Genomic DNA, 13,019 nt, shown 5'->3' with positions numbered 1-13,019 from the left:
CATAGAGACCTTCAAAAGAGCCATTAATATTTTAATTTTTGATTCATACTACTTATAATTGACCCCATATTTTTGTTATTTACCGCTACATGGTAAAATACTCAATTATTACATAGTTACTTACACCCAAAGGTCTAGTTGCCTTCACAAAATAATTGAGTATTTAACCTTCAACGTTGAAGTGTGCATTTTTGTTTATGAACAGCAGGCAGAATGCCTTCCCCGTACCTTACTGCCACCATTTTTTCTTTTTTAAACTTTATTTTTAGCATTATATCCATCATATCCTTAGACAAAATACATGATGCCCTCTGTCAGTACGCTCTTCAACTATAGTAATGGAAGATGGTAATTGCAACCAAAATGGCTTATCACATCACTAACCAAAATATAACCAAGTAAGTAATGATCAAAAATGGTGTCCATGCTGTGAAATAGTAGAAGAAAAGTATTTCAGGCTCGGGAAATGGTTAAATTGTAAATTGGATAGTATGAAGCAGAGTTATATCTAAGGAAATATAGAAGAGAATCCTGAAAACAGGAGAGACAATACTGACTAATGGAGTCATGAGCTAAACTTTGTGTGGATGCCTGTAAAGTAAAATACAAGCTGTGGAGAGGGGATAAGAGAGGAGGCAGGATATCAAAGGAAGAAAAGAAAAAACAATTAAGACAATGGACAAGCAAATGGCATGAAAGAATCAGTGGTACAAAGAATCCAGATGGCTCACAAATGGAATTGCCATGTTCAAAGAATGGGTGATGAAAGATTGCCAAGAGGTCTGCCAGATTGATCATCACCAGGAAGAGGAAACATATAGGGCCTAGGAAAAAATGGAGAGCAGAAATAGCCTTAATGAATATGGACTGAGGCTTGAAAGAGGAAGATCATAATGACCTAGAAAACTGATGGATGGGGATACAGAGTGATGACTAAAATTGAAAAGGATCTTAAAAGTAAGCAGTAGAAAACTCATAGCAAATTGTAAGGGAAGAATCCTCTAAGTAAGACAGCTGGTTGAGTGATATTGAGAACGGCAACAGGGAATTTCTTTAACTTGAACATTTGGTGTTATTCAGATGCTAAACGGTAAAGGGTAAAACCCTCTTCATCAGGTCACACAGCCCCCTCTTCTGTCTCTTACTCACCTGCACTGTTGCCAACTGACCCCCAACCACTGATGACACACTTCCTTGTTGTTGATGCTCCCCAATCGCTCCCACCAACATCCTCCGCACTTGGAAGGCACACACCATGCACCTGGTCCCCAAAACGTATGCCAGGGGGTGCCTTCAGCTGGGAAATTATGAGGAATAATATGTCAGGGGATGACACAGAGGAGGCAAAACAAAGCAAAAATTCACACAGAATGGAGTAGGGATGCTATTCTTTTAGCAATATGAATTCTATTTCTGAAATTTTACTTTATGCAGAATATCCAAATGGAACCACAAAACATCTTAAAATATTCCTATGCTTACCTTGAGTAGAGCTATATCATTGTTGAGGTAAGCCCCTTTATTGAAGTCCTCATGGAGATAAACTTCCTCAATGGCCACTTCCTGTTCAGTGCCTTCATCTAGCTGCATTGAGTAAGATATTAAAAAATGTTTAAGTTAACAATACAAGATATCGCTTAGTGACAGCGGTGGACTGGACTGCTTGGAGGATTGAAGTCAATGAATGGCTATACTATATGCCGAAGATCTAATGGAAATTTTAAGTTGGAAAAATAAACATGTACATAGGGATATAAGAGGAAAAACAACAGAGAGCATAAAATGGGAAAAGAATAAGATGTATTTGGTGCATCTGGAGGTAAAAATGAATTATGGGAGCTGGAAGGGATGTTATACGGAAAAGCTATCAGGCAATAATGAAGCCAGCACTAGGAAGAGAATAATGTAAGACAAATTTTTTAATCCTCATATTGAAGGACTAATGGAAATATATTGAATCAATCATTGTTCCAAACACACTCTTACGTTTCTCTAGGAGTGAATGTTAGGTACTGAGTAGACATATTTTTAAATATATATTTCTAAAATGTACAATTTAATCTTGAATGAGGTAGATTAAAAGTAAAATTAAAACTTGAGCAATTGGTTGAAGTATATACATAGCAGTAAACCTCTATGTAGTTTTCAAACATTTGAATCCAAATGAGTAAATTTCCCCAAAAGTTTAATTCGTGTGATGAGTTTCCATTGCAAATGGTTGCCAGTTTTCACACATTAAAGAAGACAGGAGCCACATGCTGATGCAGAAGAAATGCTTCTTGAATTAAGTTATGTCTGAACCAGATGATTGATGGTCAGTCTTTCCGTGTCAAGACCACACTGGACTGTTGAAAGGAGGATTTCTCTCTCCAACACATAAGCAATACATGCACAATGCTGAGAAGCAACCTTAGTAGATGACCTGGGGGTTTGTTTCAAGTTTTTCTATGCACATGCCCTTGCAGTCACCTCTAATGGTAAGCATGGATATTATTGCAGAGACATTCTGTCCCTCTACCCATGAAGGGGTAACATTTTCATGAGCTTAAAAGAATGACTCCCTATACTTTTGATTTAAATATCTAATAAATAAACTGAAAATCCTGCCATCGGGAAATGCAATTTGTAATATTACAAAACAGTAGGATACATTCATGGAGGATACTGTTATTATTACACTAAGAGTGAGTATATTATTATTATGTAAATACTGGAAATATGAGGAGCCATGAGTAAAAGATGGCATATACAAACTTTGGCATCAAAATCACCAACTCGCAGTACATATGCTTCTTTAGAGTAGTCCTGAATGCAGTGTCCAGCAGTGAGAGCCAGCAGAGGAGACAACACAACTGCTCCACACCAGTGAACTGATTTCCCAGGACCTGTTCGAACTCTCAAGCTTGCCTGTGAATCGAAGGAGAATGTTAAACGAATCATCTGGAGTATGTAATGAATTGTGGGAGATTAAGTTTAGGCTTTTGAAATGACAATTGCAAAATTCTAATAGATACCCTCATCTGAAATTAAAATTTCCCATTCACTTGTTGGAAAAGGCTATTGTGGATTAAAGTACACTTTATGTTGCATTCCAAAAAACTCTGGGTATAAATGATGCTGATTGAGCAAATATCCTTTGTCTTCTAAAAAATTGTGTGGTGGTGTACTGTATGGTTCACTTTTATTTACATGTGATCTCTACAGCAAGAATATGGTTCACCAAGTAATGATAAGATGCAAAAGGAAACATACTTGATAAGAAAAACCAATTTTGCTTCACTGGAAGGAGTAAGAGCTGCAAAATGTTATGCGTGATTTTGTGACATTGATAATGAACACCATAAGTCAGTCTAGTGAACCCTTTTCTAAGAAAAACAGATGCAAAGAACCAAGTCCCGGGACTTATTGAATGGCATATTAACCCCAATTTATATTTATCGATATTTACATTGACTGCCTTGAAAAGTAGAAGTCCTGGGACTTATTGAACAATGGGTTAGAGTCTTAAGATAGTATAGGGCCAAAATAAAACTATGACCGCACTAACTATATGCATTCTGGATGCATTAAATTTCACTGAGGCATCAATCACATGGCAACTATCACTGATACTTTGGAGGGGATTAAGGCTTCATTGTTATAGGTAGGCTATTTTCTCAAAATGTTGAAAAGCTGGATAGTTTCTGGACAGCCCTCATACAAACATTAAAGGTAGAACTCCACTTGATGTGATTAAATCTTCCTTTGATAAACCCAGGGGAGAAAGAGAAGTAAGAAATAAAAATGAGAAGAGAATAATGACCACAGGTGGTGTTTACATGTGAAAAAACTCCAAAGAGATGATTCTTGTAGTGGGGAGCCTTCATCTAGGGTCCAGGGCACTTAGGCTTTGTGTTGACTCACTGTTTACCTGCCTGCCACATGTGGACAGGGGGCATGAGTATTCCAGAAGAGGAACATATGGCATTAGTTCATTCAATCTTTATTGGGACTCAACATTGCTTAGCTGCAGTGATCTAAAGGGAACCAGCATTTCAAGGAGTCTAGGCCCTGAACCATACACAAATTACATAATGTAAAAATAATAATTTCTATGCGAAACTTTCTATCCATTTGCATCAGATTCAAATGCAATTCATTTAAACAAGAAATGCTACAGTGAATTGTATTAGCAATTTCAGTTCATTTTTTACAAGTTCCATTTTTAGAGGACATTATGAATTAAAATTCCCATATTTTTGGCTTGGACAGGTTTTAACCTTTTATGGGTATGGCTTCTTCAAATCTCCCCTAACAGCCATTGCTCTTCTCCTACCATGCCTAGAGCATCATTTGTTTTCCTTTACATCTAAGTGATGCTGACTTGCTCCAAATGGATTCCCTCACCTGCCAAGGGATTGGACCCATCTGGAACTCCTTGCCCCCCGTCACCCTTGGCTGTGCCTCTAGGCTGTTGCTCAGGTGATGACCATTCCCCTGCACCACCCCAAATGCTCTCAGCCACTCGCTTGTGTTCACTTGCAGACTGCATCCAGATGGAAGGATGTCTGAGGCACTCATGGGAGAAGGACGGCTCTCCTGCAAACAGCATGGAAATTCATCACACAATGCATAATAGATATCCTCATGTGCACTATCATCTCAAAAAGTCTATAGGCAGTCATCAGCATGCTCAGAATTGGTGAAAGGTGAAAACTAATATGTTGGCTTCCATGGCTGGTGAGCACTTGGAGTATGATACATTGTTTGACATCACTCTGAGAGATCCCTGAGTGCCTGCAAGCCGTTGAATGCTGACATAATGCCAATTTTTCACCTTTTACATACTCTTTGAGAGATGGTGACCACCTGCAGACTTTTGGAGATGACATTAACATTCACACTAGGCCAGTGTCACATCAGAAAATCAAAGCCCTTGCTTGACACACAGACCATTTGGAAGAAAGACCCCAATTTTCCAAAACGATTGAAGATGTTAGCTAATTTATGTGCCGATCCTTTCCTGGAGGGGGGAACTCTCTGTGGCCAAGTTGATAGTATGTAATGGTCTCACATGTGTTAGAGGAAGGGGAGCAACAGTTTGCGGTAGGGTTGAGATAAGCCTTTCGAGAGAGCAGGAGGTAGGAATGTGTTCCAAGATATAATTTAGTGTTTCTCTGGTTGGCACCTCAGCTAGTCACTTGATCTTACCATCCCTAATACCCTTCTCTTTACCAATTTTATGACCACTTATCATGGTCATACAATTGGTAAAGGGATCGTAGATTTTCGCGGCGTTCAGATGAAAGACTCTCCATTCTCAGGATGTCACCGCGTTGGTTGTTTTTCTGACAACAGAAAAACAACCTACGCGGTGACATCCCGAGAATGGAGAGCCTTTCATATGTAGCATATTTTAGCATGCATAGCAATGAAATTTGAGAACTCATTTAGCATATCCATTTTCTATAGTATCACCCATTTAAGAAAATGATAGATACTATTATCTAAATAGTAAGTGAATGACATTAATTAATCAACTCCTCTTCATCTGCCAGTGCCGTAGATTATGCATACATCAATTCTTTAAGCTATGCACATCAGATAACAGGTATATGGATGCCAGGCAAAAATATTAGGAGATCATTTAACTTATAATTTCCAATTTGATGACTCCCAAAAGTCAATATTTCCCCAAGTAATATGTTCATGCCATACTTCACAGTTCTAATTAAGATAGACTTGAATGACTATTAATCTTTAGAGTAGGCTTAAGTGATAATAGGCCAGCCCAATATTAAAAATGTCATGAACTGATGTAAAAAGCAAGCAAAAAGCATGTTTAAAAACTGTATATTAGGAAAACTTTTATTACTTCAAAATAGGCAGTTGAGTAGTCAGAGAACTGGGAGCCAGAATTTAAAAAAAGAATGATTTGGATGCATTTGATAATTTTATAAGATGCGACCTAAGCTAGCAGCACTCTTCATGAGGGAAACAATATCCTCCACTGACCTTCATAGTTCTCCATGGGGACAAAGTTGACCTTGCTGCTGTGATGATATTTCCCTCATCTCCTGGAGGGGTGCACTTCACGGAGGCATCCTCTTTGTGGCCGCAATTATTTTTACCCCATGGAAACCTTGGGCAATCTATGATCTTCTCCTCCTGCCCAGAGCAATGCAGTTCATCCAACCAAATGGGGCCTTTGCCTGGGCCATAGTGGGCCTCCTTCAGGGCCAGGACACCAGAGCCCCAGCCCAAGCCCAATGAGCGACATATAACCTGCAACAATGACCAAAAGGCTAAACTGACCCCAAATATGGCACCATGGGGGAACTATATGGCCCCTGCAAATCATCGCAACAACTGATTTGGATGATCAAACGCTTCATGCTCTAATGAACTAACACAGTGAGCACTCCTTACGATGTTCCTAGACAACTTGTTTTTCTTATTAAAACGTCCATTTCTACAGGACCTCATCCCAATACATCTCTATGATTAGAATTGACTTGTTCTGATCACTTCTTCTGCACGTTCAATGAAAAATTAAAATCTAGCATGTAAAGGAATTTTGCATGGCAATATCTAGATCACTTCCAAAAAATATTTTTATCAAGAATTGTAAAAAATTGTTGTAAAATTTACAGTAAATAGGTTATAATAATGAGCATACAAATATCCTATTTAAATTTTTATGCAGTCACTTCAATACACATTTACAGTAAAATTTCACTATCTTAAAATTCAAGGTCCTGAAAAAATTGGAACTCAAAACATCCAGGTTGAAGATAAATGAACTTAATAAATATATATACCAAGAGTTCAATGTTTTGCCAATGATATCTCTGAAGCATTTTTAAGCAATTAAATTATCTGGGAAATTCACGTGTTAAATTTTTAATTTAATATTTTTTGTATGCATAGCAGGGCAGCCCTTTCTAAATAGACAAATGGTACATTCATAATTGATAGGTATGACACAGAAATTGAATGTCCATATTCTATGCCACATAATAGTATTTTATTGTAAAAGGCCTGTTCACTCATGGATAATAATGCTCAATCATCTCGCAAAATTTGTTTTTAAACCCATGATGATGTGAATTCACATAATTGGCAATTACTGGGTATTAGAACTCATCAAATAAATAGTCTATGGCAATCCATGACATTTTTCAAGTTTACCTTTGGAATCTTAGCTAAAATTATTCATGTTGTCAAAAAATTACTAGAGTACAAGTAAATGTCTTAATGATATCATGATGGGTTTATTTTACTTCATGCATGTACTGTATTCTTGTAGTTTATTTTAGTAGTGTTCTTTGATTCTTCTAGTTGCTCCTGGCCTCTCGGTAATTTAATCACACAATACCTCCGGATTTATACATTTATTATAATGATGATTTAGACAGTTGATTTTCTTAATTACAACTCTCCATTAGAACTCTTACTAATATAATTGAGCATATAAGTATTTCTTTCAATATTTGTATAAGAATTGTTAGCATACATTTTCTACTTATGTACATCCCAATCTATTCCTTTGCCCTATGAATATAATCATGTTCCCCCTCTCTCACCTGTGCATCCTGAACACCAAAGTCGTCATCACACACAGTTCCCCATACGCCATTGTACCGAACTTCCACCCGACCTGCAAGGTTGGATGGACCACCAGCCAAACGCACCATCACTTCTGACTGCCAACAGTGTAAGCAATGAATGCTCAAATCAATTACATCCTGTACACCTCATTAGATTCACCCCTTACTTTATATAAACAGTGATACAATCATGCTTCATTTAGCACATGAGTTGTGTTCCAAAAAGTCTTGGTGCAATGCAAATTTATGTTAAAGAAGAAAATTTTAATATGCGGAAGATATTCACACGTTTTACAAACAAACAGCGAAAATTCAACAGTTAAAATAATAGAAACTAAAACTATTCCATTTGAAACATTTGGAATTCATCCTGCCAATGCTTCACACCATTTCAAACTTTGAAGACAGCTAGAACTGGCATTGAATTTTTCAGAGCATTTACCACCCTTGTTTTTTTCAGAGGCTCAAATAAAGTTAAATCTTTTGTGCAAATGGCTGCCTGTGTAGGAAGCAATTAAATTTAACCACTTTGAATCAATACATGAAACAAAAAGTTTTTTGACAATAGTTGCTTTTGCCATTGCTTTAAATTTCTTATTTTATTTTTTCAGAATTATGATTCAAACAATTGAAATTGTGATCCTATACATTTTAATTGTTTTCAATCACATTTAATCAACCCCTGAGATTTATACTAAAGGAATATTTTTGAAGGATCTTCTGTTGCATACACTACACAATCTTTTTTAAGTCCAATTTTACTTGAGTTCAAAAATCTACAACACCCAAAACTAATTTAGACAAAATATTTTGGCTGAAGAAATAATGCTGTTGAGTTCAATGATTGATATTTTATCAAATCTGAAGCAAATGCAAACAAAAAAAGAAAAAATTTCTTCAGCAGCGCGTAACTACATCACAAAAATTCTTGATGCATAAAGTGAATACAAAGTTCATTGTAAATACTGTAATTGAGCACCATATCTTCGACAAAGAAATTGAGATTTTAGCTGATAGGCCGTTTTGCATTAAAGCATAATTGGTTAAATAAAAATTGTGCTAAATGAGGTATGGCTGTAATGAGATTAAACCCTCCCATAGCATCTATTTGTTGAAGAAGACTGGTCAAAAATATAACATGAATATTGTGCATATCTAGAAAAATAATGCAATTGCATGCAATTCTTAAAATGCAACACCCAGATATATCTCACATAGCCAAGATACTTACAAAATAACCCAATTTGTAATGAAAAGAATTTAGAGACACCACATTTTATATAAATAATAATATTTTTGTCTATCACTGCTCAAGATGAAGCAAAAAAGACCAATGATATGGCATATGTTTCTGGCTGAATGGGTATAATTAGATTAAGGATGTACTTGGATGAATTATAGTATACATATCAGGGGAAAGTGTCGTGCCACTGACCTGACATTGGACTGGATCCTCATCACTCCCATCCTCACAGTCTTTCAAGTTGTCACACAAATACTCAATGGGAATACACTCCTTACTGTGGTGGCAGTGGAACTGGTCATCCTGACACACAGAGCCAGCTATTTTGCAGACCACACCTGCAACCTATAAAGACAAAGATGAAATGAATGCATATAACCATATTAGGTTATCATCTGTAAAGTGCAACCGCTGCAAATCAAAATACCTCTAAAGCATTAAATAAACAGAGATAACGCGCTCTACCCTAAACTATGGCCTATAACCTCTGTTTCAATTTAATTCCCTGCATGCTAATCCCTACATTTTAATAGTGCCTGAAGTTTCATTATACATGATTTCGAAATGATGCAGTCAAAATTTCTGTGATTCAATATCAGCTAAAAAAGATTCATCAACTGAAATTCCAAAACTGGTTGCATAAATTCAAGTTTTCTTGAATGGCGAAATCCTGGTCCAGAAAAATTGCATCAATAATAGTAATTTTATTGTTTTCATATAGTTTCGAATGTGAAATAATATGATGCATGATAACAAATGTTTTCAAGGAGGTTACTTAAAAAAAATTCCCAGAAAATAATAGCTAAAAAGACCACATGTCTAGTGATTGTGACTGCTTGTAACTGAGAATACATTCACTGCACAGGTGGAAGCTTTAATAAATCCAAATAATAGTGATAGTTAGCTGATCAGTTAGGAAAAAATACTGAGTTATATTTTGCAGATACATACTCTGCCCTATGTTGCTTCTTGAGATGATTGAAGTAAGTTTAGATGACTTTGTTTAGTTTCAAATATCTACACTTAGGAGACATACAGTAAATATAATAACACCATTCGCATGCCCTCTCATTGCGCATAACATGATTCAAGTGACTTTATAATTTGGAAAATTTTTCACTCATTCCCTATGAACTAGGTACACATACACCTATTACCATTTATTGAATACTATGAATTGGAAATGGGACAACAAGCAATTGTTTACCAAGAAATGTATAAAGGTAGCTTTTATGTATCTCTACAAAAGGAGCTTTATGAATACCTCAACCTAAATACTAAATACAAAATCAAGTGGTCCTAATTCATTCATGGTGTATGTATATCACCATATGTTTACGTAATGGATAGCCAAGGGCTCAACACTTTCATGTAAACACCCATAATCACCCATATTGAACATTGAGAAAGTATTGAACACCAAACACATATTTCCCCAAATTTACCTCTATATCAAAGCCTTCCAAATTCCTCTCAAAATAAAAAATCATCATATGATATCATCCATTCTACATTTTACATCTCCACCCAACGTCCTCTCTTCCCCAACCATTCCTACTGCTCATTGTTTAATAAATATCTCACATTCTCTTTTCTAACTAAAATTATAAAAAGCCACCCATCCCTCTGACATGTGAACATAAAAAAGTCTCAAATACACTTGGCACATATCCTTAAGGCCCAGTTTAAAAGCTGTTAAGTGCCACATCAATCTTTCCTTGAAAGCCACCATTGTCAATCTCTCTCCCCTTTCAAATATTTTCATAATGAGAAGCGACAGCATGATTCATCAAACGATGATAATATTCCAACAGTGAGTGAGCCACATTCCCATATTGAAACATATGACTGTTGAGAAGGAGCATCATATACATACCTCTTCAGGGCCACAGTTGTGATCTCCCCAGCCAGGAAATCGGCACTCACTCAGGGAACTCTCTGTACCAATGCACTCAACGTCATCCATTAGGAAAAGTGGGGGCCCTTTGATTACTCCAGAACCAAAGCCAGAGTGCAGAACAGCCTCCGCTGCACCCAAGGTGAACCCAAGTTCTTTACACACAACATCTGCATCAGCCAACCCAAAGAGGTCATCACAAACCACCCCCCAGCGTCCAAAAGCTGCAAAATAATTTGATGTTTATCAAATAAAAGAGTATATACTATGAGCACAGTTATAAATTCTCATAAAAACTATATAAACTTTCTATACTTAAAGCCACATATTTAAGTGAGCAGGAATGGTGTTTGGTGTAGTGTTATATAAAGCTTAAGTGTCGCAACATGCAGTTTCTAAGGGACCATAGAAATGTGCAGTACTTTTCCTTACATTCTATCAAAAACATGACATGAGAGTTAAATACTGATAATAAAAGGTTTGTGCTTATTCAAAGATTTTGCCTTTTTCCATCAGAGCATAAAGATAGCAATAATCATCACACTAGAAGTAGCAAATAACAACGAAATCAATGAAAACTATATGACTAAAGAGTGCTACACACAAAAAATAGGAACTTCTTAGAAAAAATTCAGAACAGAATACTGAATAGAATTCATTCTGTGAATATGAATGAATTCATTCTAAGAATACTCATCATGAATTAAATCTTCATTTCCATTCACGCCAGTGAATTCTGTATCAATTTAAAATCGATGCTCTAAAATCCTTTTGATGCAGTGATAATAATTAGTGCTATGAAGTATGCACTCATATCTGCCATTTGAATGATTATACTCCTAATTTCATTGGTGATTTTAATTTTATTACAAAAAATAATTTGAATTTGAAAGTCACTACAGAATACATTGTATATGTGCTTTAGATTTTAACTAAATAGTGGTGATGATAAGTTTGCATTGTTTCAGGTTCAACTTAGCACTGCATTCTCGAGGTCATAGGGGTTTAAAAAGTTTCTCTGCATAATTTTAACATTTGTATTTTGCATAATTCTCATTGTATGAAAGGGAAATCCATGATATATGTGCACAGCCTATTAATGAGGCCAAAGAGGACCCGTGGGGGGGGGGCTTTCATTCAATCCCTTTTGACCCTTCACCCTTGACTTCGATGCGTCCCTCGTGTGAGACATTGCCACCAACCAGACGAAGAGAGAAACCCACAGCATCTGATGAACAGTTCACCTCATCTGAGCGATCTCCACAGTCATTGAAGCCATTACACACCTGAGGAGGAGACACATTATCATGAAAATCAATACTTCCCACAATCATTTAATTTCCTCATTCAGGGATTTTCTCCATATGACACTTGTGATCAGAAATGCTCATGGTATCGAACACAATTAACTGGCAGACTGACTCAATGTAAGCAGTACATCTCCCAAAAGGCTTTTTTCCTCTGCCAATGAAAAACAGCTCCTCCAAAGACTATCCTCTCCCATATCCTCATCCATCTATGAATCTATTTTAGGGATATTCATAACTGAAAACAGCAAATGTACTCTGGAGCTTGTAAAGTCTTAGCACCCCTGGCATAAACAAATGTGTAAATTAGTTTAATATGAGTAAACTATGCCATGCCAACAATGTTCATTATAGTGATGGTTTGGCAGAATAACTAAAATGGCTGCAGCACATTCATAAAGATAATAACAGCAACCACTATTTTATAATTTTCAGAACTATCCTAATTAACCTAAAACTATGTAGCCCAATTTGCTCTTGACAAACTTTATCCACTTAAATTTGGAAAATTCATGCCAGCAAAAAAAATAATTAAAATTAATTCTTAAAAAGAAGGTCAGCATCTTGCATAAGTATTTAAACCCTTATATTTCAATTTTCTTTTAAAATTTGGATAATTTGTTTCCATATCAAAACTCTCCTTGTTATGACAGATATATGAAAGAATGCATCCAATCCTGAGGGACTTACAATACCATCATTTTCATTTATGCATCAAAGGTTTTTTAACATGAATTATATCTTACCTTGTTAGAATCAATGCAGGTGCCATTTTTGCAATGAAACATTCCACGACAATTGACAGTTGGTGGCAGCAGTTCATAATGATCCCATCCCAATGTCCTCTCAAACTCAGGCTGGGAGAGGTACCCTCCACTCTTATTGCCAGCTACCAAAAGGCACTGCTGATCCTTTAAGCTGTGAGGCATTACATGGAAAAACTAAGCAATCAGTAGTGTTGCAATCAACCAGAATATAATTAT

General features: G+C 36.3%; 1 protein-coding gene across 2 annotated transcripts in view; it reads right to left on the bottom strand.

Annotated features, from left to right (window-relative positions):
* The window catches only part of LOC139692564 (uncharacterized), a 38,575-nt gene that overhangs the window by 2,630 nt on the left and 22,926 nt on the right, over window positions 1-13,019 (bottom strand). For both annotated transcript variants that reach the window (XM_071590806.1, XM_071590807.1), the window contains exons 11-20: window positions 12,783-12,954; window positions 11,889-12,015; window positions 10,709-10,953; window positions 9,025-9,177; window positions 7,566-7,685; window positions 5,995-6,264; window positions 4,387-4,578; window positions 2,755-2,907; window positions 1,483-1,584; window positions 1,150-1,297 (exon numbers count right to left, since the gene is read on the bottom strand). In XM_071590806.1, the coding sequence (XP_071446907.1) occupies window positions 1,150-1,297; window positions 1,483-1,584; window positions 2,755-2,907; window positions 4,387-4,578; window positions 5,995-6,264; window positions 7,566-7,685; window positions 9,025-9,177; window positions 10,709-10,953; window positions 11,889-12,015; window positions 12,783-12,954 (1,682 nt within the window). The remainder of the gene's footprint in view (window positions 1-1,149; window positions 1,298-1,482; window positions 1,585-2,754; window positions 2,908-4,386; window positions 4,579-5,994; window positions 6,265-7,565; window positions 7,686-9,024; window positions 9,178-10,708; window positions 10,954-11,888; window positions 12,016-12,782; window positions 12,955-13,019) is intronic.

This window comes from Hetaerina americana, unplaced genomic scaffold, assembly GCF_022747635.1.
Source record: "Hetaerina americana unplaced genomic scaffold, ioHetAmer1.1.p SCAF_4, whole genome shotgun sequence".
NCBI classification, from domain to species: domain Eukaryota; kingdom Metazoa; phylum Arthropoda; class Insecta; order Odonata; family Calopterygidae; genus Hetaerina; species Hetaerina americana.
This window is presented reverse-complemented; position numbering and strand designations above follow the sequence as displayed.